At 43.8% G+C, this 26,895-nt stretch overlaps 1 protein-coding gene across 5 annotated transcripts in view; it reads left to right on the plus strand.

Annotated features, from left to right (window-relative positions):
• Positions 1–26,895, plus strand: part of HERC1 (HECT and RLD domain containing E3 ubiquitin protein ligase family member 1) — a 3,987,333-nt gene that overhangs the window by 435,962 nt on the left and 3,524,476 nt on the right. For all 5 annotated transcript variants that reach the window (XM_044077739.1, XM_044077741.1, XM_044077740.1 and 2 more), the window contains exon 7: positions 7,639–7,782. In XM_044077739.1, coding sequence (XP_043933674.1) covers positions 7,639–7,782 — 144 coding nt within the window. The remainder of the gene's footprint in view (positions 1–7,638; positions 7,783–26,895) is intronic.

Raw genomic sequence — 26,895 nt, forward strand, 5'->3', positions numbered from 1 at the left:
TATTTTTGCTACAAAATACTGTTTGCTTAAGTGAACTGTTTTAGATTACAAAAACTTCTGGCCCATGCTATTACAATAGGGAGGTATTGAAAATGTTATTTCTGAGAAATTTGTATTCTTTTGTAGAAGGGCTAATAGTAGATTGATTAGTTCATAGTCACTTTGTTTGCCCCCAGTATGACTTTGATTAAGTAGTGGTGTATCTGCTCACACTTAGGTACTGAAATATATTAATTTTTTAAAGAAAGGTTGTGTTTTAGCTAGTAGTAGGAAATTAAAATTGTGTAGTTTGAGTTTTTATGATTGTTCAATATAATGGTGGTGCTGCGGTAGCGTTGTCGTCTCACAGTAAGACGCTGTCTGGTTAGATTCTCAGCTAGAGCGTCTTCTGCGTGGAGACATGCGTGAATGGGCGTACCTTCATTGAAGGTTGTGCGTTAGGGCTGGTAACTCGGCACGTAAAATTCAACTACCAGTTATTAGCGGACCGGAGTTCCGCTGTGGCGACCCCTAACCGGGAAAAGCCGAAAGACACAAACAAACATTATACAGTGTCAGTGTGGAACGACCTGGTTGTGTGGGGGAAAATAGCATTCTCTGTATGTTTGAAGGAACATTATTGGAATATAAAAAAATTAAAATAATGACAAGTCCACTTTACAACTTTTTGTACAGTGGTAGAATTTAGAGTTTAGTCATTTAAAAGGTAGTTTATTATTGTCAAAATACAGATAGACTTGACACTGATATGCGTACTTAGTTAAAGATTTGCTATATTTTCAAATATAGTGCACTATAATGAAGGTTTATTTGTTTAGTTGCATGATTTTTAGCATGCCTTGTTATAATTAGATGTGCCTAATTATACTAGAAGTTTAGTAGGAATTATGATGTAATGTTTTTAAATTTATTGAGATGCAGTTATTTGCTAGATTTGTAAAAACACACACAATGTTGGAAAAAAAAACTGATTGAACCACACTCCAGTAGATTTAATGAATAGCTCCACAAACTGAGTTTGTGGAGCTATTCATTAAATCTACTGGAGTGTGGTTCAATCCGTTTTTAACATTGTGTGTGTTTTTATTAGTTTTTTACCCATTGGGTATTTTATTTTGGTGTATTTTATCTGCTAGATTTGGTTGGTTGTGGAAACGCAAAGTAATACAGGACATATGTTTTGATACACATCAGCTTGCATCACCACTGTAGTCGCTAAAGCGTGAGGCAGTGAAAGTCACTGTTGTGAAAGAGGAATGCAGGTACTGCTAGAAAAACAAACAGGAGGAGAGCAAATGTAAGAGGAAAGCCCATTTTGTAGCATTGCAGCAGTTTCAGATCTATTGGTTATGGTAAGGTGTGCTATATGTAATTTTATTATAGTAAGGGGTGCATTGAGATGAGATGGCGGTACTGGTCATGTAACATTCACTAAGATTTTATAGAAAGTCCTATTATGTTTCTCTCACACCGCCTCTAGCCCTGTAGATGCATCCATTGCCACTGCTTTGTTCAGTTACTCTTTCTGTTGTAGGACAGAAAGATTGTTGGCAGACCTGAGGCAATCTTGCTTTTTTATGTCCTGCTTTCTGACCTCCATTAGTACATAAAGCATAATGACATTCGTATGAGAAGCAGTTACCTTCATGAGCATGCCTTGCTTTGAGACTACTTGTCTCTCTTTTCAGCTCTTTTAATTGCTTGCTTTATGTCCCCTGACCTCCACTTGGCTGCTGGACAGTGCAGTAATCTAAACCCTTCTTCCTAATAAATCAGACTGTCCCTTCCTGCAGCTTGCCTGATTCACTAATTGATCTTCAGTTGTTGGCTTTACAGATGGTGATGTCCTTCAAGGATGCATCTGCAGTCATAACAAATGGGTTGTCCTGTCGTCAGGCAGCCCTTCGGTCGGCCGGATTCCAAAGTCTGGGTCCGGCTTCGGCTGGTGTCGCACTTCACCCGACGTCATCTCTGCTGGTCTTCGGGTATAAAGGCATCAGCCGACGCCATTTTCCTCAGTCTTTCTTGCCGCGTGGCGCCCGAAGCAGAAGCTGTTCGCAAGTGCCGGTCGGTCAGATCCAGAGATTACTACTACCGAATACTACTTCAAGACTTCTAAAAGCTAAGTACCCGTTGGGGACTCTTTCTTGCCTCAGCCGATGTCAGAAAAAGTAAATAACTGTTTAACTTGTGGGAAACAAATACCTCATAAAGATTTCCACTCTTATTGCTTACCTTGTTTAGGCCCAGACCACGACGTAGCAGCCTGTTTAGCCTGTGCTTCCTTCAACCGACGAACGCTTAGGCGTCGGTCGGAGTTTGCTGAACAGTTTTTCGGCTCAGATTTTGCGTACATTATGCCGTCGGATCCTCCGACTTCTCAAATTGTTAAAAACGCAAGAAAAAGACCGACACTCGCGGTCCGTGGTTTCGGCCGAAACCACGGTTAAGCAAACCGCGAGTGTCTCGGTTTCGGCCGAAACCGAGCAAACGGGTCAATCTACAGCCGAATCCATGACTACTACCGAGGCCCCTGTTACCCTAGTTGAATCGGCCTCTGAAGTTTTACCTACTAATGTGGTTCCTTTAGAATTATCGGACACCATCCCTTTGGATGTCTCTACCCCAGCACGTGGTGCTGCTAGGCCTCCTGCAGCCATGTCTATTAAGGCCTTTGCCAGGGCTAAAGCAGCCAAAACTGCAAAATCAGTGCCTGTTAAGCCCCCCTCACACAGGCCCAGTTCCAGTTCTCAAATGCTTACTTTGGCAGAGGATCTCATCTCCTTAATAAGGGGATCCCGATCTCACCCAGACAGGGCCTCTCAGCCTCCTGAAAAGAGACCTAGAGCAGAGCCCCCAGAGCCAGTGTCCTCAGATGATTCTTCTGATGATTCAGACATTACAGACCATCCAGAGGCTCCTTTTTCTACTTATGAAGATTCCGATGCTGAAGAATCTATTCCATCTGCCTCTCCACCAGAGGAATTTTCCTTTGGAGAAACATTACATGCCATGAGAGAGCAATTCCAATGGCAGGGACAAGATTTCTCAGATTCAAGAAAAAGGCTTAGGACCTTTCTACACTTACCGCAACATAGGCCCTTAGCTATTCCTCCAGTTCTTCCTGTTGTGGATGATGCATTTAATGATGTTTGCACTGCTCCTGATACTTTACCTCCAGCCCCTGCCAAACCCGATAGGTTTTACAGGGTACCGGACACTCATCACCACCTATACAAGTCCCCACTCGCAGATCCTGAGACTATCTCCCAGGGGCCTAAGGCAGTAGCTTCGACATCAGCAAAAAACCCTCTCCCTTCTGAAAGGGAATCCAGGTCCTTAGAGAGATGGGGTAAAAAAGTTTACACCTCTGCTACTCTCTCAGCTAGAGCTTTGAACTGTCAGTTTCATATGATCCAATACCAAGAGTTTATGCTTGATCAGTTAACTAAGAAACTGTCCTCTGATGATTCCTTAGATAAGAAATATGTTCTAGAAATGGTGAATAACATTCAGCAGGTTAGTAACCATTCTTTAAAATGTGGCTATGATGCACTGGAGGCTTCATTTAGATCAGCCATGACTGGCACAGTTATAAGAAGGCATGCATGGTTGAAAGAACAGGTCTTGCCGGATCATGTTAAAGCAAAGCTGTTAGATGCTCCTATGGATAAGGCCAGTCTATTTGGTTCTCCTGCCCAGCAAGTAATGAAGAAAATGGAAGAGAAGGCAAAATCTGTACAAACAGTTAAAGATTTCTTACAGGTTCAGCCCCCAAGGTTTAGCAGGAACTGGCCTTCCAAAAATTGGTCCTTTCCAGACTCCTCTAAATCTCAGAGAGGCAGGAATAGACGTTCCAGAGGCAGAAATCAATCCAGAGGAGGTGCCTACAGAGGACGCCAGTGGCAAGGCAACAACCAGCGAGGCACAGACACAACCACTGCCACTACAACAGGACAATCACAGTGACTTGGCTCTGACACCGCCTACCAGGAAACAAATAGCAGCACCCTTAGGCGGGAAGTTAGCCTTATTTTCAAAAAATTGGCACTATATCACAAAAGACAAGTGGATTTTGCAGACTATAGACCGAGGCTACAGGTTTCATTTCCACACCTTACCAGTAAAAAGAGGAATGCCAAACCTACCTCCAAATCAGAAAACAGAAGCTCTAAAACAGATAGCTCAATTAACAAAAATGAGAGCTGTGGAAAGAGTACCACCAACAGAGCAGGGCAAAGGATTCTACTCCAGACTCTTCCTAGTACCAAGAAAAGAGAAAAGTTGGAGACCTATTCTCGACCTGTCCGCTTTAAACACATTCATCATTGTTCCAAAATTCAAAATGCTGACCTTGCAGCAGCTTCTTCCCATGCTGGGCAAGGAGTGTTGGCTGGTGACTCTAGATCTCAAGGAGGCATACCTGCACGTCCCCATACAACCAAATTGCAGAAGATACCTCAGATTTCTTGCAGGATCAGAGCATTATCAATTCTCAGCATTGCCCTTTGGCTTATCTACTGCGCCCAGAGTATTCACAAAATGCCTGGCATCAGTAATCGCTCATTGCAGGCTACAGGGAATCCAAATTTATCCATACCTGGACGACTGCCTGATACAAGCGGACAACAAAAGCAAGCTGACAAAAGACTTACAAAGAGTCATTTGCTTACTACAAACCCTGGGATACACAGTCAATTTAAAAAAGTCAAGACTAATACCATCCCAAACAAGAACGTTCTTGGGTGCAGAATTGGACACAGTAAAGCAGATGGCATTCCTAACTGCAGAAAAACAAGAACAACTCCCTCTTTACTTCTTGGCATTAACAAAGCAGAACAAACTAACAGCAAGGAAAGTACTGCAGGCCTTGGGCTTCATGGCATCATGCATAATCCTGGTCCCCCATGCCAGACTGCATATGAGAAAACTACAGTGGTACCTAAAGAATTTATGGTCTCAACACAGGCACAGCCTAGAAACCGAAATTCCACTAATCCCATGCCTGAAACAAGAGTTCCTATGGTGGGCTCAAGCATGCCAGTCAAACCCAGGCTTGCCCTTCCAAAACTTACAAGCAAGCCAAACCATCACAACGGACGCCTCAGACCTAGGTTGGGGGGCCCACATGCTGGACAAATGCATACAAGGATTATGGACCCCAGATCAACTGCACCTGCACATAAATCAAAAAGAAATGCTGGCAGTAAAACTAGCAATCCAGAATTTCAGACCATTCCTCAAAGAAGGCCATTTGATGATAAGGACAGACAACACCACAGTCATGTGGTACATCAACAAACAGGGAGGCACTCATTCATACCCCTATGCAGAATGACTCTGGACCTATGGCATATGGCTCTGAGCTACAACATTCAGTTACAGGCAATATTTGTACCGGAAAAGAAAACATCCTAGCAGACATGTTAAGCAGAACAACCTCGGATGCTCACGAATGGATGCTACACCCGGACATCTTCAAGGCCATCACACAGAAATGGGGAATGCCACAAATAGACCTATTCGCATCCCCACTCAATCACCAGCTCAAGAAATTCTGCACAAGGACATACCACCCACTTGCATGGAAGGTGGACTCTCTATCCTTCAGTTGGAAAGGCCTGACAGCATATGCATTTCCACCTCTTCTTTGATGCACAAGGTACTACTGAAAATCAAAGAGGAGCATCCAAAGATAATTCTGATAGCTCCAAATTGGCCAAGACAACACTGGTATCCATTGCTGAGGAGCATGTCTCGGAACAGAACGTGGACACTACCCCTGATGCCTTTGATGTTAACTCAGAACAACTACAACATCATGCATCCAAATCTAAAAACTCTACAACTGACTGCCTGGAACATTACATAACAGCAACTAACCCAGATTTATCCCAAAGGGTTAAAGACATTATCCTGGAGGCCCGCAGACCTTCGACAAGAAGGAACTATGCAGGAAAATGGAAAAGGTTTGTCATTTGGAGCACTGAAAGAGGAAAAGATGTGTCAAAGGTAGACATTGCCAACATCCTGGAGTACTTGGCAGAGCTTCTCCATACAGGCCTGTCCTATTCCTCCATCAAGATACATGCATCAGCTATTTCTGCAGAATACAGCTTCGATCCCCCTGTCTTCTCACATCCTCTACTCAGGCAGTTCCTCAGAGGAATCAAGAATGTAAAACCTCCTAGGAAACCACCATTACCAGCATGGGACTTGAACTTTGTGCTAGAAAAATTGACACTCCCTCCATTCGAACCAGCAGCAACAGCAGATCTTCAGCACCTATCCTGGAAAACTGCTTTCCTACTGGCAATTACCTCAGCAAGAAGGGTTTCGGAACTACAGGCCTTAATGGCAGTACAACCCTTCCTAATCTTCCATCAAGATAGAGTATCCATGAGAACTAATCCTACATTTATGCCTAAGGTGGTATCCAGAGTGTCTCTAAACCAGGCAAGCCAACTACCTACCTTCTTTCCCAATCCACAGAACAGGGGGGAAAGACTGCTGCATACCTTGGATGTACATAGACAGTTGCGCTACTACCTGGACAGAACCAAGGGCAATAGAAAAACTGACCAGCTTCTAGTAGCCTATGCAACAGGAAGGGAAGGAAAAGCAATCTCCAAACAGACAATCTCTAAGTGGATAGGAAATTGCATAAGATACTGTTACTCCTACCATGGAAAGCCAATTCCACAGAACATAAGACCTCACTCTACAAGGGCTACAGCCACTACCACAGCTTTCTTACGAGGAGTGGCTACCAAGGACATTATTGAGGCGGCTACTTGGACCTCCGTGCATACATTTGCCAAGCATTATAACTTACCTCTATACTCTAGATCCCGAGCAGGGTTTGCCACTGCTGTACTGCAAGGGATCCTAACTACACCATAATTCTATTTCCTCCTCCCCTAGTTTGGCTATGGTATTCTACCCATTTGTTATGACTGCAGATGCATCCTTGAAGGACATAGTACAGTTTTGTACCTACCATAAATGTAGATGTCCGAACAGGATAGCATCTGCAGTCAGGATTACCCACCCTCCTTCCCCTCTGTGGTACTCCTAGGGTATTTACCCTCCTAATAGCTAGCTGGGGGGGATCTCTTATGGTGTATTTGTTTGTATATATGTACATACATGCTTATTTTTTGTGTTTGCCTTCTACCTTTTTGGAAACATTGGCATTCATCCAAAATTTAGCTCTCCAAGAGGGCAACTGGCATCTGGGGCAAGAAACACTGAGGAAAATGGCGTCGGCTGATGCCTTTATACCCGAAGACCAGCAGAGATGACGTCGGGTGAAGTGCGACACCAGCCGAAGCCGGACCCAGACTTTGGAATCCGGCCGACTGAAGGGCTGCCTGACGACAGCACAACCCATTTGTTATGACTGCAGATGCTATCCTGTTCGGACATCTACATTTATGGTAGGTACAAAACTGTACTTTGTCTGTGTTCAACATCCTTCTGTTAATGTTAGATTTGGTGAAGGTGGACAGTGTTTGTTTTCTTGCATCTGTAATGTTGCTTGTATAACTGTTTTGATAAGCTTAGTTTCCTACATTCTGCAGAGAAAACACGTTTCTAGTTAATTTCTGTCCTAAAATTCTTAAGTCTGATTTTTAGGTCATGGGGACAGCAATAGTCGCAACATTCCTACTTTGGTGAAAGACATCAGCAATGTTGGAGAGGTGTCCTGTGGAAGCTCTCACACAATAGCTTTGTCCAAAGATGGAAGAACTGTGTGGTCCTTTGGAGGTGGAGATAATGGTATGTATATTTGTTGGGTATAATTAAGTGAAGTACAGATGGGGCGACTTAATATCTGAAATATTCTCTTTTTTTTTTCACACTGACATCTCACTTGCCTCTTTAAATGTTGGCATCAGTGGAAAAGTAAGGTCTTTGGGTATTGCATTGAGTTACATTTATATATTACCTGCTTAGTTTGTTTAAGATATTTGTTGCATTAATAGACATCTTCTGGTGTGGTTGTAGAGAAACCTTGTTTTATTTCCAGTCAGAAAAGGCACTGGAAATGGCAACGTTCCCTTTTTTAACTCAGTTTTTCTTGTCAATGTGTCTTCTGGTTGCTTTCTGTTTCACTTTGTTGAAATCATAACCATTTATCTTTCTGCATTACTTTTATGAAGCATTCTATATAAATGTAAATTTATGATGGTACAAATCAAACATTGGGTAAGATGTGTGGCTGAACAGTTAAAACAACTGTGTTAAATACACAGAGGTTTAAGACGAAATGAACACAACTTCAGGAATTAATCTAATGGCAGAAGGTCTCTCTTTGGAATAGTCTTCTCACCATTAATGGCAACTGACAAGAACTTAATACTGCACAGTGCAAATTCCTAGAGATGACTTCGTGTCCATTCCCAACCTGGAATTGCAAAACTGCAGCTAGTGTATGAGCATAGCTTCTGTTCATTGCTGTTCATATTCTTTAGTTACATCAAGTTTTCTAATAAACTGAGTTGCCTAGATTGTAGCTGTAATACTCACTGGGATGTGGCAGGTAATTCCAGGGCTGGAATGCCTTCCAGCTCCCCCATTAATGTCTAACTGCAGTACAGTAGTGCAGTGTTATACATTGCTGTCTCACAGCATTTGAAGTTTCAGTCTGGTGTTGGTTGCAGAGGTGTCGGAGTTTGCTTGGTGGCTCTCTCTAAGTTCGTTGGAGATTCTATTTACCTAAACTGTTTCACAGGACACTGGAAGAAAAGAAGCAACATAACTGTACCATTTCCTGTGTTAATAGACTGTGAGGAAGTATCTCCATGTGGGAATTTCTTTCCTGTATTGTATGATTTGGATGCCATTCTCAGTTTTAATTTTTTTGTCAGTAGTGGTCATGGATGCAGTGTGATTTTGAGGATTAGTAGAATAATTGCTTTTACTTTGGAAATTTTGTGTAGTTAATAACTGTTTAGATTTCTGTATTTCAGTTTGACAGAATATTTCCATTATCCTTATGCTTAGAGATGAAAATGGTTCTATGTTGAGTACTTTAGACGGTTAAACGCTGTAGGTGTTTAAGCAGTCATCATATCACAAGCCCAAAATACACCAAAATTGTTTTGACTACTTGTGAGAGAAACAACACTTAAACCACTGCAATAACTGAAAATGTCTCAGCTTGACCATGCACTGATAAAGGGAGAAGCGTGAAGTGTTCCCCACTTTCTGAAATTGATAGCATTTAAAGGTTGTCAGTGCAGACAACAACAGTAGAGTTCCTCATGCAGTCCCAGAGCAAAGTGAGAGGGTGAAAATTACAGACAGAACATCATAGATTTGTAGATATCCTGAGGTTACTGAGCGTTGTGAGTATTCATGCCTTACCTGTACATTCCCTTATGATGCACCTCCTTTCTCAAGGAGGAGCATACCAACCAATCCTGGAATAGATTTGTGGCTACCTATCCAGTAATCTAGGTTATGTTTAAAGGAAAGCAGCGAGTTGTACTGCTTAAAATGCATGGGAAGTTTATTACAGAGATTTGGGAGGCAATGGGCTATAAACCTGTCCTTCAGTAATGTTTTATGCATCTGTTAGTGACGATTTAGGTCCCTGGTTCTAGTATTGGAGGAGGTATTGGTCTTATGGAGAAACAGGATAAACTGGTTTCTAATGGTGCAGTAAGTGAGATGGAGACTCCCTCCCCCCTTAAAAATCTGTAAGGCGCTGAATAAAGAAATAGAGCTTGCACCCTTTCTTGATAGCTCTGGGACTTTAGGTCTGTGATCTTTTTGGTTAGGAACCTTTTGGTCTTCTCTTATTGCTTGATATATTTAGTGAGATACGTAAGAAAACAACTTTCCAAAACATTGTAGTTCAAAACCAGGTAGAAAAACACCAGCTTGACACTATGAACACAAACTTTATTAAATATAAACTAAGCTGTTTCATTCAGTTGTAAACTGTGAACTTTATTAGAACTAATACGGATAAAAACAGTCCCATTTAAATCATTTGGAACCAGTTACATGATGTAAAACCCCCAATCAAGAGATTCCTGCAATTGTTTGAAAAGAATAGCTACTTGTGATTTCAACAAAGCTGACACTTTAGTAGCTGTTGGGCTGCAAGATGTGGTGCAGTGTTTTCTCTTTTCTGTTCATTCCTTAGCAGATGGATTATCAGATCTGACTAGTCAGTTTCAGACTTTGGAGCCAAGGTTCAGGCTCCTCGATTACCCATAATTCTTCTGCCATTGCAGGTTACCTCAGATCTTTTTTGCCGCTAGTTTGCATCAGACTAGACCTCTTGGCTCAGGCTTGGGTGACTTCTGAATGCTTCTTTTTTGAACTTTTGAAAGTTGTTTACTTGCATTAATTTCTCTGTCTTATTTTGGGGCAGGTCAACAAGAATTTCTCTTATCTTACCTACTTTACCTTCCTTTCTTTTATATATAAAATGTATGTATCTCAAAAAGAAAAAAAAAAAACTTTATTTTACTTTGCCTTTTTGGTTCCGGTTTACCCTGTCTCCTTGGGTTCATTAAAACTTTCCTTGCTAAGCTTTGTGATACGGTTACTCCTTTTGTCCAACTTGGGTTTGGACTGTTGTTAGTGGTAGTGATAGTTAACTTTTGTAGTTGTTTAACAGTTGTGTGTGGTGGATACTGTTTCTCTTTATATAGTACAATGGCAGAAAAACTTTCTGTCTTCAAAAAGAGTGCGACTTATGGTGTCAAAATTTCTAAATCTGATGTGCATGCAAAGTGTGTCAATTCTTTATTAGCTTCTCATTTGGATGAGCAGTGCTCTAGTTATGCATCTTTCGGTTTTGAGGCCTTGACCGAGAAAAGAAAAAAAAGTGGTGCTCAAGGAACTTCTTCCTGAGATAGCAGAAGTTTCTCTTAGACACTCTGCTTCTTCTTCTCTCTCCCCCATAACTAAAAACTCTCTTGAAAAATCTAAAGAGAAGAAGAGTATTGTTAAACTGAGGGATAAAGATAAGGAAAAACACAGAGAGACAAAGAAATGATTTCCAGATTAGTCAAATTCCTTTAGTCTGGCTCTGATTTTGCAGAGACTCTTGGATCCTCTTCCTGCACCAGAGCCTATTACCATCAGATCCAGCACTCTACCACTTCCAGAACAGGGCTTCTCCCCAGGGTTGGCCTCTCCTAGGCTCCAGTCTCCTTTTTCTCTAGGAAAGACCCTCCCTTTCACAGGACATCTAGATGTCCATCCACTACTTTGTTTCTCAGATCAGTGTGGTCCTCCAAGAGTTTTTCTGAAGAGAACATTGATAGAGTGATGAGGAAGTTCCTCAAAGCCCAGATCCAGTTGGCTTTCTTCTGGCTCTGACCCCTGTCGGAGTTGTAAGCAATGGACCATCCCCTCACCCAATCCATTGCTCCTCCCCAGATTTGACCCTTGGACTTGAGGGGTTCTTGGATCTGGGTGTTTAACTCTAGTCCGAAGACTTGGTCTTTGTCAACACTGACCAGGCCTCTAATTCAATCAGTTCAGAGTGATTCAGACCTTGATGGATCTTGGAGCTGAAATATTGGCATTTGCACCATGGAGTGAGGCTCAGCTCCAAAGCTTTCATAGCCATACCTTTGGAGCTTCGGCACCAGCATCTGCTTTTAAGCCAAGTTGGGCAGGCCCTTGGGCCATCCTGAGTTAGGGTCCATGGATCCTACCCGGATGTTCTTGGGACCTTTTCAACTTCTGCCGTTGAAGCTTTAGAGAGGGTGCTCTTTCAGTCTTGGGAGCAGTCTTTCCTCCCCTGCTGAGATCTGCCTTGCCCTAGTAGAGCTGTTCAGGTCCTTGCCTTCCACATTCTATCTTGTTGGGACAGCAACCCCCTCTAAGCCTTGAGCCAGTTTACATTATGGACTCCCCATCATCCTCTGAGCCTTACCCAGACCATCCCACTGAGGAGGTTAATAGAAAGCACTCTTGCAAGGGGAACACACTAACTCCCTGCAGGAGTATTTAATGGAGTATATTGATTTTTTTGAGGATGAGTCATTCAGTGAGATTTTAGAACTGCTTAGACAAAAAGGGAATTATTCCACTGATGCACCGTCCCAGGAGGAATCCATATTTCTTGTGGCTTTTGGGGCTATCTACATCTTGGGTGGGCCGTTCCATGGATGAGTTAATGGATTTGATTTCTAAACAGGCATGGACAGAGTCTGATGTAGTTGACCTATTCCCCGAAAGCTGGACAACATTTTGGTATCTCCAAAAGATTTTTCCTTTTAGAGCAAGGCTTTTGCAGTGGATTCCATGGTCCTACAGTGGATTCCATGGTGAGTGGTGGCAACCATCAAGAAGGAGCTTGCTGAGGAGAGCACCACTGTCCATCCCCCTAACAAGGCAATCCAGGGCATTGGACAGATGTTGGAAGTAGTATATTCTTCAGGGACCTTTGCTGTCAGGATGCTGAACTGTTTGGCTTATCTAACACCCTTCTAGAAGGATTTGACTAAGGAGCTGTCCAAGTCCCGCTCTGGGCCCCTTTCGCAAAGGAGAAAAAAATCTTTTGACACACAGTTGGTCACCTTTAAATATTTATTGAACTTGTCTGTACAACTTAATTCAAACATGGCAGTGGTCACTAGTATAACAGTTCGACAGCATACCTTGATGTATCCCTGCAGCTTTGCAGAACTCTTTAGAATGTCTTTTGTCAATGTCCCCTATGATAGTGCCACCGTTTTTGGACTTGGTGAAAGAGATGCTGTCAAGAAGCAAGCAAGATGGCAAAACCTTGTCTGCTGTAGGAATATGGTAACCCCCCCCCCCCATTCCCCAAGGACTGTCTCTAGAAACCAGATGGGAAGGAAGAAAATACAGTTGCTTCAAGTGTTAGCCCCCCCCCCCCCAAGGGGAGGTGGAGCAATAATAGTGGATGTCACCCAATGTGGTCTGCAGAACCAAGGCTTTTCTGAGTCCTATCTCCTATAGGCCTTTCAAGCAGTCCTAAACTGTTGCCTGACTACTGCACTGTGGAGGCAGTTGGGGTGGTGGTTATTCCTGCATCCCATGACCTGGATATCCATCATCCATGATGCCTGGGTACAGGTGATTATAGCGAGAGGTTGTAACGCTCCCTTTCTGTCTCTCACTCCATGCTGAAAGAAACCTCCCAATGTGCTTACCCTCTCAACAGAAGGTTGCAACACTGGAAATAAGAGACCTATTTAGACAAGTAAGATATCCAAGCTGTCCCATCAGACCAGCAAAGATTCAGAATTTACTCAAGATTCTTTTTGTTGCCAAAGAAAAACAGGGACCTAGGGCCAGTCTTGGACTTGAGTCACTTGAAACAGTTTGTTTGTCTTTCGGCTTTTCCCGGTTAGCGGTCGCCACAGCGGAACTCCAGTCCGCTAATGACTGGCAGTGGATTTTTATGGTGCCGAGTTGACATCCTGATGCCCAACCTTCAAAGAAAGCACACCCATTCACGCACACACCTACCTCCATGTCTTTAAATGTCACTCAACCGCGTACATGAAACTAATTAAATTTTGGATGGTCATGGTATAGTTAATTCTTCCCTTGTTGAGGAAGGATGATTGGCTGTGCTTGATAGATGTTCAGGGTTCATGCTACCACATAAAGATTGACAGATGTTCCAGGAGGTTTTTCTGATTCAGGCAAGGAGCCAGTGACTTCCATTTCAAATCCTCTCCCTTTGGTGTCACCCCAACTCCTCTGGGTATTCACTAAGTGCATGGCAGTGGTTTCGGCTCATCTTAGTCTGTCAGGGTTCAAAGTCTTCCCACACTTGGATGACTGGCTTCTCACCTTAGATAACTGGCTTTTCCTTCAAGTCAGAGACTCCTTGCACCATCTGTGCTTATAACTAGGGATAGCTATCAACACAGCCAAGTCGAAATTTCATCTGGTTCAAACCATCGAATTTGTTGGTGCGCATCTGCATACCAAATTACAGATAGCCAGACTTCCAGAATCCAGGATCCTCACACTTCAACAGATATGAGCAGTGCTCTCCAGTCAGAGTCCCCCAAGCAAGGTGGATTCTGCATCTTCGTAGTTCGATGGCAGCTGCCATTACCCTAGGTCCCCTAGCCAAATTTTACATGGGAGCTCTAGAATGGACTTTTGCAGTTCAGTGGTCAGTGAGATGTCAACTGATGAGTTTTACATGTCTCTCATGAGAATTTGCAGAACTTGTATTCAGTGGTGGATAGAATCTCCAATTGTGTCGTAGGATCAGCCCTTTGCTCTTCCCAGGCCATAGTGACCATGGACACTTTTCCCCTGGGATGTGGAGATGGAGGAACATTTTCTGGAAATGAATGTCAAAAGCACTTGGTCTCCTTCTGAGGCCAGTCTTTACATCAGTATTCTGGAGATGAGAACAGTCCTCTTAGTAAGTAAGTAAGCCTTCCAGGACTCCCTCCCCAAGAGTGTGGTTTCCATCAGATTCACAATTTGTCAGTAGTCAGTAGTCGGGTACATCAACAAGCAACAGGGAACATGTTCATACCCACTGTGTCAGGAGGCCACGATGGCTTGGCAGTGAGCGATGTCTTCTCACTACCTTTTGATAACAACACCCATACCGGGGAAGTCCGGTGTACTAGTGGACGGGATGAGCAGATCTATTGATGTTCATTGTGTTTCACTGATGTTCTTCATTCCACATTGCTGCAGTCCTAACTAGTGGGTAGTCCGCTGTCCAGTCGGCCCGAATACCAAAGTATATGGCTGACGTCGGTCAGGGCGCATTAGACTGACGTCAGTACGTCAGGGTACTAATGCGCATGACCGACGTCATATCCTCAGTCTTTTTTGCCGCATGGTCCGATGCAGAAGCAATTTTGCGAGTGCAGGTTGGCGTTCTGAAAGTTTCTGAAGTCAGAGTTTCAGACCGAATCAAAGTTGGCTAAGTACCCCATTGGGGAATATTTTGTTTTTTTCTTGCCTCAGTATTTAACCGGATGTCAGAAAAAGTGAATAACTGTATTTCTTGTGGGAAACAGATACCTCATAGGGATTACCATACTTTGTGTATACCTTGTTTAGGGCCTGAGCACGACGTTGTTGGATGCCGCTGTTGTGCTAGATTTAACAAACGCACTATTAAGAGAAGGTTAGACTGTGCCAGGTTAGTTTTTGGGAAGCGTTGTAATTATAAAATGCCGTCGGATGCTCCGACGCCCGCTTCGACCAAAAGCGCAAGGACAAAGCTGCAAAGCCTAGAGTTGAAGAACCGACAGTCCCGGACGTCGGTTCTCTAGAAGGCTCAGTGGAGCCGGAGGTTCTGCCAGGAGTTTCTTTGGAGTCTCAGGAGAGACTTTACTGTTACAAGATGTGTCCTCTCAGGAAGTAGGCCAGGCTGAGGGGCTACTCAGGTGGCTGTTCTTCCCTCTCTTCCTAAGGTGGTTAGAGCCTCCCCTTCTGTTACCAAGGCTTCCTTGAGAGGCAGGCCAAGTTTAGCTTCAGTGGGGTTTCTCCTAGTGCTTCAGGGTCTTTGCCTAAGAAACATATGCTTAAAATGGCAGAGGATTTAATTACTATGATTAGAGGTTCTATGCCCCTCCTGATAAGAGGCCTAGGGTGGAACCTGAGTTTGAGAGTTTTGAGCAATGTTCGAGGCTTCTGAGTCTTCGGCTGAAGACTTGCAGGAGTATCCTCCTTATTCTGATTCTGATGTGGATGATTCTACTCCTTCAGCTTCTCCTCCTGAGGATTTTTCATTTTCAGAGACTCTGCATTCCATGAGGGAGCATTTTAAATGGGAAGTTCAAGATTTCTCTGATTCCAGGAAGAGGCTTAGGGAATTCTTGTTTTTACCCCAGCATAGGCCTTTAGCTATACCTCCTGTTCTGAATGTGGTGGAAGATGTTTTTGCAGGGGCTTCCCTGAATCCTGATTCTTTGCCTCCTGCCCCAGTTAAACCGGATAGGTACTATAGGGTGCCTGAAGCTCATAAGTATCTTTTTAAGAGTCCTAGGGCAGACCCGAAACTGTCTCTCAGGGGCCTAAAGGTGTGAAGGCCTCTGTTGTTAAAAATCCTGTTCCTCCTGATAAAGAGGCAAGGGCTTTGGATAGATGGGGAAAGAAAGTGTATACTTCTTCCACTTTAGCCATGAGGGCGTTGAATTGTCAGTTTCACATGTTAAAATATCAGAATTATCTCCTTTCACAATTGAAATCTAAGGTGGATGCTCTGGCAGAAGGTATTGAGTGTAAAGAGTTGCAGGATTTAGTTCATGTGTCTGAACAGGTGGGTAAACATTCCCTGCAGTGTGGTTTTGATGCTGTGCAGGCCTCCTCGAGGGTGGCTGCCACTGGTTCTGTTCTTCGTAGGCACGCCTGGTTGAGGGATCAGAATTTAGCTGAGCATGTTAAAACAAGGATTTTGGATGCTCCTTTACAGTCTGATGTGTTGTTTGGTGCGCCTGTGGAAGCAGTTTTAAAGAAAATGGAGGACAAGGCTAAGTCTATGCAAACTGTTAAGGATTTTTTGCAGGTTCAGCCTCCGAAGTTTAGTAGAAATTGGCCTACTAAGGGATGGACATATCCTGGGTAGGTCTAGACGTGGTAGGGGCAGAGCACAAGGTTCTTTTAGGCCTAGAACAGGGAGTTCACCTGCTCAGTCTTCGGGTGAGGGCAGGGGTCAGTCCTTTCGTAAACAGACCCAATGACCTACCTTTTCAGCTGCCAGTACATTCTCGCCTGGCAGCACCTTTGGGAGGAAGGCTGGCTCTTTTCAAAGAAAATTGGGATTTAATTACCCAAGACAGATGGGTTTTGGATATCATTCACCACGGTTACAGGTTTTATTTCCATACCTTGCCTCCTTTCAAAGGCATGCCAGACATTCCTCCTCTACAAAGAAAAGAGGCTCACAAGCAAATTTCTCTGTTGCTTCAAATAGGGGCCATTCAGCCAGTTCCTGTGCCAGAAAGGGGCCTAGGATTTTATTCTCGCCTGTTCCTAGTACCGAAGAAGGGGAACACGTGGAGACCAATTTTGGATTTATCTATCCTCAGCACTTATCTGGACATTCCCAAGTTCAAAATGTTGACGTTGCAACAGCTTTTACCTCTGCTGGGCAAAGATCACTGGATGGTAACTTTAGATCTCAAGGAAGCTTACCTTCATGTGCCTATCAGACTAAGTTGCAGGAAGTATCTGCGTTTTCGAGCTGGAAATTCTCATTATCAGTTCTCTGCATTGCCCTTTGGCTTATCTACTGCGCCCAGAGTATTCACAAAGGTTCTGGCTCCAGTGATAGCTTACTTCAGGTTAAAAGGAATTCAAATCTATCCTTACTTGGACGACTGCCTGATTCTGGCTCAAGAACAGGAAGACCTTTTGCAGCATTTGGAATTTGTGATAGCAGTGCTAAGATGCCTAGGGTATTCTGTGAACGAAATAAAGTCCAGTCTAGTACCCTCTCAAGACATGTGCTTTCTGGGTGTGAGACTGAATACAGCAGCCCAGATGGCCTTTCTAACCCCGGACAAACAAAAGAATCTTTCCAGTTACTTCCATCACCTATCTCTTCAGTCCGGGCTGACTGCAAGGACAGTCCTTCAAGCCTTAGGGTTCATGGCATCTTCTATTCTGGTGCTTCCCAATGCCAAACTGCATATGAGGAAGTTACAATGGTATCTCAAAAATGTATGGACACAGCACTGCCAGGATTTGGACACTGTCATTCAAATAATACCTTGCATTCAAAAGGAATTTTTGTGGTGGGCTCAGGAATGTCACCTAAACAAGGGACTCTCTGTGACCCGGCCAGAGGCGAGTCAGATTCTAACGACAGATGCCTCAGACATTGCTTGGGGAGCTCATCTAAATGGAAAATGGATACAAGACAAGTGGCCTGCCAGACTACAGCATCTACATATCAACATGAAGGAGATGTTAGCAGTCCAGTTTGCATTAATGGCTTTCAAGGAGTTACTTCTTCCAGGGCAGGTGTTGATTCTAACAGACAACACTACTGTCATGTGGTACATCAACAAACAAGGGGAACACATTCTTACCCGTTGTGCAGGCAAGCAATGATTTTATGGGAGACTGCTCAGCTTGCAACTAACTCTTCAGGCAAGGTTTCTGCCGAGCACAGAACTCCTTAGCAGATGTGTTAAGCAGACAAATCATGGATCCCCACGAGTGGAAACTGGATCTTCATGTATTTCAAAATTGACAGTGTCATGGGGAACTCCAGACATAGATCTGTTCGCTTCTCCACTAAACCACCAGCTGCCAAAGTTTTGCACAAAGGGGTTTCATCACACAGCTTGGAAAGTGGATGCTCTGTCTTTCAGTTGGAAAAATCTTCATGTGTATGCCTTTCCACCTCTGCCTCTTCTCCCAAAGGTGCTCCTAAAGGTCAGACAAGACAAGCCAAGGATGATTTTAATAGCTCCAGATTGGCCTCGGCAACACTGGTACCCATTACTGAGGAGTCTGGTAAGGAAGCCTCCATGGCCTTTACCTTTGATTCCACACCTGTTGTCTCAGAGGGACGGTCACCTGCTCAATGTCAAGCTTCACTCTCTTCATCTAACAGCCTGGCATATTCTGTTTTGAAACACAGCAGGTCTCAACTTCCTCAACAAGTTTTAAATGTGATTATGGAAGCCAGAAGACCTAGTACAAGGAAAGTGTAAGCAGAAAAATGGAAGAGGTTTTTATTTTGGAGTGCAGCAAACAATTTGGAGATTTCTGAGCCTAATTTGAGTGTGGTTCTTCAATATCTTACTGAGTTATTGGACAAAGGTTTGTCTTTCTCTTCCATTAAGATTCATGCTGCAGCAATTTCAGCTCACTATGATTGTGACCCACCATTGTTTTCGCATCCTTTGTTCAAGCAATTTCTTAGAGGGGCAAAGAATATAAGACCCCCACGTAGAGCTCCTACTCCTGCTTGGGACCTCAATTTTGTGTTGGAGAAACTTACTCTACAACCTTTTGAGCCTGCGGCTACTGCTGAATTGAAATACTTGTCATGGAAGACTGCTTTTTGTTGGCCATTACTTCTGCAAGAAGGGTTTCTGAATTGCAGGCCCTTATGGCGGTAGAGCCTTTTTGATTTTTCATAAGGATAGGGTATCAGTACGTACTAATCCTTCCTTTATGCCTAAGGTGGTTTCTAGTGTGGCTTTAAACCAAACTATTCATTTGCCTACTTTTTATGCAGACCCCAAAATAAAGGGGAAAAGATTTTGCACACTTTAGATGTACACAGGCAATTGCGTTATTATTTAAGCAGGACTAAGGATTTTAGGCAGTCTCAGCAGTTGTTTGTTTCTTTTGCTTTGAGTTCAGGGCAAGCCTGTGTCAAAACAAACTATTTCTAGGTGGATTGGGTTTTGCATTGCATTTTGTTATTCCCATCATGGCAAGGAGATTCCAGCTGGGATTAGGCCTCATTCCACTAGGGCTACTGCCACTTCAACAGCATTTCTAAGGGGTGGCAACTAAGGATATTTTGGAGGCAGCTACTTGGAGTTCAGTGCATACTTTCTCTAAGCATTATCACCTGCCTCTCTACTCTAAGTCTAGGGCTGGTTTTGCCACAGCTATTTTGCAAGGCATGTTGTCAGCTCCTGCTTCTTTATGATTTGCCAGCCTCCCTTACCTCTGCTTTGGGATTCTACCCACTAGTTAGGACTGCAGCAATGTGGAATGAAGAACATAGTACAGGTTTGTACCTACCATAAATGTAGATGTTCGAGGATCCACATTGCTGCAGTCCAATTTACCCTCCCTCCCTCCCCTCTGTGTTTAGGGGTGGTTGTGTAGGTGAGGTTATATGCTGGTAATTTTGTATATATTGTACATATTTTTGGTGCAGGTATATTTGGCCTTGTCTTTTTAGGGTCTTCTGACATCTGGGGCAAGAAAAGACTGAGGATATGACGTCGGTCATGCGCATTAGTACCCTGACGTACTGACGTCAGTCTAATGCGCCCTGACCGACGTCAGCCATATACTTTGGTATTCGGGCCGACTGGACAGTGGACTACCCACTAGTTAGGACTGCAGCAATGTGGATCCTCGAACATCTGCATTTATGGTAGGTACAAAACTGTACTTTGCAGTCGTTACACTTGGGTTATCCTGCTGGCAGGCTACCCGCAGTTGGCCTGCATTTCAAAGTCCTGGTCTGGCATCTGTTGCTATTGCCTCTTCCCTGACGTCAGTGTGCCAGGGGTATATAAGATGCAGCCAACGCCATTTTCTCCAGGCTTTCTTGCCGCGTGGTGCCTGAAGCAAACACAGTTCGCAAGTGCCGGTCGGCCGACTCCTGAGATTTTCGAAATTGAATTTCAGATCCGAAGTCTTCAATAAAGCTAAGTAAGTACCCCGTTGGGGAAACTTTTTTCTTGTTCCAGACCGATGTCAGAAAAAGTTAACAATTGTATTGCTTGTTGGAAGCAAATACCTCATAAGGATTTTCATTCTTACTGTATTCCTTGCCTAGGCCCTGACCACAATGTTGCTAGTTGTCGGTTTTGTGCTAGGTTTAACCAACGCACTATTAAGCGTCGGTACAATTTTGCATTTCATTACTTTGGCCGAAGGTTTAACTATATAATGCCATCAGAACAGCCGACGACCGGAGTTCATAAAAAGCGTAAGGAAAAAAAAAAGGACAGGCATCCAAGGTCCAAAACAGATGACGCCTCTTCTAGGCCAGTCACTGGTTCTCAGTGAGGCGCTTTCGCAGCCCCTGACACCCGCTACCTCAGAGCCACAGGCCGCCTCCGACTCCCACGTGGAGACAACTAGGCCTCTGGATACTCATGGTATTGGGCCTTCGGAAACTAATCCCTCAGATGGGTCCAGAGCCGCTGAGCAGGCATCGGCTTCTGAGGGTGTTTTCAGACCTACACAGCTTTATATCAAGCCAGCTTCAGCATCCAAGACAAAGACTAAAACAGCTTTAAAGACAAGGAAACAAGTACAGCATTCTGCAGGACAGACTTCCATGCCTAAGAAACAGATGCTCAAAATGGCCGAAGACCTAATTACTTTGATCAGGGGTTCCCATTCCCCTCCTTATAAGAGGCCTAGGCAAGACACTGAATATGATTCCTCTGATCAGGTTTCCATTCCCTCTGATTCCTTTTCAGAACAGGGATACTCTCTTCCTCCTTATGAGGATTCTGATGCTGAAGAATCTATTCCTTCAGCTTCTCCTCCTGAGAATTATTCCTTTGGGGAAACCCTGCATACCATGAGGGAGCATTTCCACTGGGAGAGCCAAGATTACTCAGAATCTAAGAAAAGGCTCAGACTTTCTTCTACTACCTCAGCACACACCTCTTGCTATTCCACCTGTTCTAGACATTGTAGATGATGTATTTTCAGAGTCTGGACTGTCTCCTGACTCTTTACCTCCTGCACCTGTTAAGCCAGACAAATACTACAAGGCTCCAGATTCTCATAAATTTCTATATAAAAACCTTGCTGCTGACCCAGAAACTATATCTCAGGGTCCCAAAGGGGTCAAGGCCTCTACTGCAAAAAACCCTGTCCCCTCAGATAGGGATTCAAGGGCACTGGACAGATGGGGGAAAAAGTTTACACTTCTGCTACCTTGGCTGTAAGAGCTTTAAATTGTCAGTTTCATATGCTTAAATATCAGCAATACTTAACGTCACTGCTAAAACAGAAAATGTTGACAAATTCTGAATGTTCTGAGTACAAGGAAATGCAGGATTTATTGCATGCAGCTGAACAAGTGGAAAAGCATACTTTGCAACGTGGTTTTGATTCACTGCAGGGCCGCTGTTACAGGTTCTGTCATTAGAAGGCATGCTTGGTTAAAGGAACAGAATCTGCCTGATCATGTTAAAGCAAAATTGTTGGATGCTCCATTACAGTATGATACTTTGTTTGGAGTTAAGGCAGAAGAGGTGTTGAAGAAAATGGAGGATAAAGCTAAATCTATGCAGACAGTAAAGGATTTCTTACAGATACAGCCACCCAGATTTAGCAGGAACTGGCCTTCTAAGAATTGGTCCTTTCCAGTGTCAGACAGGCCACAAAGAGGTAGATAGAGATGCCCTAGAGGTAGACAACAGCCCCAGGGCTCATACAGGCCCAAACAATGGGGTGCTTCTACCTCCAAAAGCGGAGAAGACAAATCACAGCCATATAGGAAACAGTCCCAATGACTTCCCTCTGCCAATGCCAAGCACTTTTCTTTTGGCAGCACTCGTAGGGGGAAAGCTAACACTTTTTTCACAAAATTGGCACATGATCACCCAGGACAAATGGGTCTTAAATATAGTCTCTCAGGGCTAAAGGTACCACTTTCACACCTTCCAAAGGCAAAAGGTATGCCAGACCTGCCACACAATCAGTGGGCAGAGGCACAAAAACAAGTGTCATCTCTCATGGGACATGAGGGCTATTCAGCCAGTACCACAACAAGAGCAGTGACAAGGATTTTACTCAAGACTTTTCTTAGTACCAAGAAAATACAAAGCCTGGAGAGCAATTCTGGACCTGTCTATTCTAAATACTTTTCTGGACATTCCAAAATTCAAAATGTGGACTCTGCAGCAGCTTCTGCCCATGCTGGGCAAGAAGGCTTGGCTTGTTACTTTGGACCTCAGAGGCATACCTGCATGTCTCAATCAGACAATCTTGCAGAAGATACCTCAGATTCATAGCTGGCTCAATGCACTACCAATTCTCTGCAGTGCCCTTCGCCTTATCTACTGCGCCGAGGGTCTTCACAAAATGCCTGGCACCAGTAATTGCATTTTGCAGACAGAGGAATTCAAATATATCCCTACTTGGATGACTGCCTTATTCAAGCAGAGACCAAAGACATTCTACTAAAGCATTTGGCGTTTGTAAAAAGATTACTAACTTGCCTAGGGTACACAGCAAATGAAAAGAAATCAAAACTAGTACCCTCTCAAGAGATAATATTCCTGGGTGCAAGCTTAAATACAACTGCCCAGATGGCTTATCTCACGCCAGACAAACAAAGGCAACTGACTTCTTACTTCGAAAGCATGGCAACAAAGACCCAGTTATCTGCAAGAAAAATTCTGCAGGCTGTGGGCTACATGGCATCCTGCATTCTGCTAATTCCATATGCAAGACTGCATATGAGGAAGCTACAATGGTATCTAAAAAGTGTTTGGACTCAACATTGCCACAGCCTGGAATCATTAATTTCACTCATTCCCTGCCAGCAACAGGAGTTTCGATGGTGGGCACAGGCTTGTCACCACAACAAGGGACAGCCAATCACTTTACCCACAGCCAGGCAAACACTAATAACAGATGCATCAGATTATGCCTGGGGGGCCCACATGGCAGTAAAATGTATTCAGGGCACATGGCCCGCAAGCCAAAGGCATCTTCACATCAATCAAAAGAGATGCTAGCTGTTCAAAATGCCCTGACAGCCTTTAAGGACCTACTTTATCCAGGACTACTGCTGATAAAGATGGACAGTACTACAGTCATGTGGTACATAAACAAGCAGGGAGGCCCCTCTGCAGACAAGCCATGATTTTGTGGAACACAGCATTGACTTACGAAGTACACCTGCAAGTACAATTCCTGCCAGGAAAAACAAATGTTCTGGCAGACGAACTAAGCAGAAACCTCATGGAGCCTCACGAGTGGAAACTAGATCCACAAATCTTCAACATGATAACAAGGAAATGGGGATGCCCATACACAGATCTATTTGCCTCCCCTCACAACTGCCAACTACAGAGATTCTGCTCAAGGACTTATCACAAACAAGCATGGAAAGTGGATGCTTTGTCATTCAGCTGGAACAACCTTACAGTATATGCCTTTCCTCTACTGCCTCTCCTCCCCAAGGTCAGACAAGAGAAGCCACAAATGATACTGATTGCCCCGGATTGGCCCCGCCAGCACTTGTACCCAATCCTAAGGAGCTTGTCTCAAGGCCTAGCCTGGACATTGCCTCAAATTCCTCATTTACTGACCCAACAAAACAATCAGATCCTGCACAGCCAACTCAGAACCCTAAATCTGGCTGCATGGTGGATAGTGTAACCATTCAGAATACACCTCTCTCTAAAGCGGTTATAGATGTTATTTTGGAGGCCAGGAGGCCCAGCACCAGAAAATCTTATGCAGAAAAATGGAAGAGATTCTGTGCTTGGAACCAGGCACAAGGAATTGACACGCTTGTACCAAATATTCCTCAGATTTTACAATACCTAACTGAGATGCTGGACAAAGGCCTATCCTTTTCATCAATTAAGGTCCATGCCTCTGCCATTTCAGTTCATTACAATACGGACCCACCTATTTTTTCACATTCACTGCTTAGGCAGTACCTCAGAGGGGCCAAAAACATAAGACCTCCAAGGAGAGCACCAATACCTGCATGGGACCTCAATTTTGTCTTGGAAAAACTCACACTGCCTCCTTTTGAGCCAGCCAATACAGCTGAGATAAAATTCTTGTCCTGGAAAACAGCTCTGCTCCTACCAATAACTTCAGCAAGAAGAGTCTCAGAGTTACAGGCATTAATGGCTGTGGAACCTTTTATTATCTTCCATCTGGACAGGGTTTCTCTAAGGACAAACCCAACATTTATGCCTCTTAACCAAACCATTCATTTGCCTACTTTTTATCCAAACCCACAGAATAAAGGGAAGAGACTTCTGCATTCTTTGGACATACACAGACAGCTACGCTTCTACTTGGACAAAACTAAAGCTTTCAGAAAGACTGAGCAACTTTTAGTGGCATATGCTGCTGGATCACAAGGAAAGGCTATCTCAAAGCAGACTATTGTAAAATGGATAGGACACTGCATTAGTTTCTGCTATTCACAACATGGCAAATCAGTACCTAAGTACATTAGATCACATTCGACCAGGGCAGCAGCCACCTCAGCAGCCTTCCTCAGAGGAGTACCAACCAAGCATATTTTGGAGGCTGCAACTTGGACTTCAGTGCACACTTTTACTAAGCACTACCACTTACCTCTTTACTCTAAATCCAGAGCAGGCTTTGCAACTGCAGTTCTGCAGGGCCTCATAGACACTCCTAATTCTATTTAGACCCAGCCGCCCAACCTCAACTTTGGGATTCAACGCAAGTGTAATGACTGCAACACTGAAACATGATGAAGATAGTACAGCTGTGTACCTACCATAAGTGTAGATGTTCGAGTGTATTCACTGTTGCAGTCCAGGTTACCCACCCACCACCCCCCTTTCTTTGCTGGGACTTATCTGTACTTCTCTATTCTATACAACCTATGTGGTGTATTTGCTTGTAGATGATGGCAATGTTTATTTTACTGCATGCTTTTTATAAGCAATGTTTTTAGCCTACCCTTTTGGGGGCACCTGACATCTGGGGCAGGAAAAACTGAAGAAAATGGCGTCGGCTGCATCTTATATACCCCTGGTGCACTGACATCAGGGAAGAAGCGACAGCAACCGATGCCGGACCAGGACTTTGAAATTCAGGCCGACTGCGGGTAACCTGCCAGCATGATAACCCAAGTGTAATGACTGCAACAGTGAATAGACTCTAACATCTACTTTCATGGTAGGTACACAACTGTACTTTCTTCCTCACGAGTGGTCTGTCAGTGTGACTGTGATGGATCATATTTTCAGCTACTGGGGCTTAGATTGCTGTGACCTCCCTGCTTCCCCTGCCAGCACCAGATGCAGCAGGTACTTCTCCCTAGTTCCCCAGAAGTGAAGTCACCAGGTGACACTCTGACCCACATTTGGCCCCCGTGTCTTCTTTATGCCTATCTGCAACTCTTCTCATCCCAAAGTTGTTGCAGAAAGCAGTGCAGAGTAAGGCTACAATGCTCCCCATTGCTCCCTTTTGGCCTCAGCAGTTGAGGTTTCCTTTCCTATGGTCTCACCTGATTTCACCCTCCATGGGTGTTGGACCTCATCCATATATTCAGTCTCATTCCTCTGGAGAACCTCACCCAGACACAGAAGCCCGCAGGTTGACCACATAGTTTCTTCAGTTCCAATGATGGTTAGACAGTCCACACTTTCATCCCAGATTGTACACCTTTTGACTTCCTCACAAAAGAGTTACAACCAGGAGGATTTAGAAAAGCAAAAAGAAAAGATGTTCAATTTTGGCTTCTAAGAAGAGTAGAGAGCCCTTTGGCTTCACTTTTTCATAGCGGGTGTAGTTATTCTACTTTCAAGGTACAGTTGGCAGGTATTTCCAGTTTTCACATTGGGGAAAATCATTCACTGATTGTTTCATTGAAGTTATCCCAGGCCTTCTAAAGGGGTGCCTTCCTAATGAGGCTTGTTCTTCATTGGAGTATTACTGTTCTTCTGCAGAGTTTAATAATGCTCCCTGTTGAACCTGCTGCCACAGTTAATTTGAAATACCTTTCCTGGAAAAAAAAAACTTTTGGTAGCTATTATGTCTGCACAGAGTGTTGCAGTTCTCTGCTTTTTTCCTGTAAAGTTCTTTACTTGATTTTCCACAAAGATAGAGTCCGAGAACAAATCCATCTTTTCTTCCTATTGTGGCTTCCAAATCATCATTCAGTCAGTCCATCAGCCTCTCCATTTTCTTCCCATGTTTTGCCAGTAAAGGAGAGTGCACATTATACCTTTTGGACGTGCATCACCAGCTTAGATTTAATTTGTACAGTACTAAGAATGTCAGAAAGTCTGACCAGTTGTTTTTACTCATTAAAATTGAGTAAAGGAATGTCTAATGTAACACGTTCTTGCTTGGCTGAATGTATTTTCCATGTCTGCAGTGAAAAAGGATTGCCTTTGCCTGGATCTCCTAAGGCTCATTCTGCCATGTTAGTTGCTGCCTCCACTGCCTTTTTTTCTGAAGTACTTATTGATGATGATTGTGCTGCAGCTAGCTGGTCCAATGCCC

The sequence above is a fragment of the Protopterus annectens genome, chromosome 7.part0 (genome assembly GCF_019279795.1).
Source record: "Protopterus annectens isolate FY-2018-M chromosome 7.part0, PAN1.0, whole genome shotgun sequence".
Taxonomy (NCBI): domain Eukaryota; kingdom Metazoa; phylum Chordata; order Ceratodontiformes; family Protopteridae; genus Protopterus; species Protopterus annectens.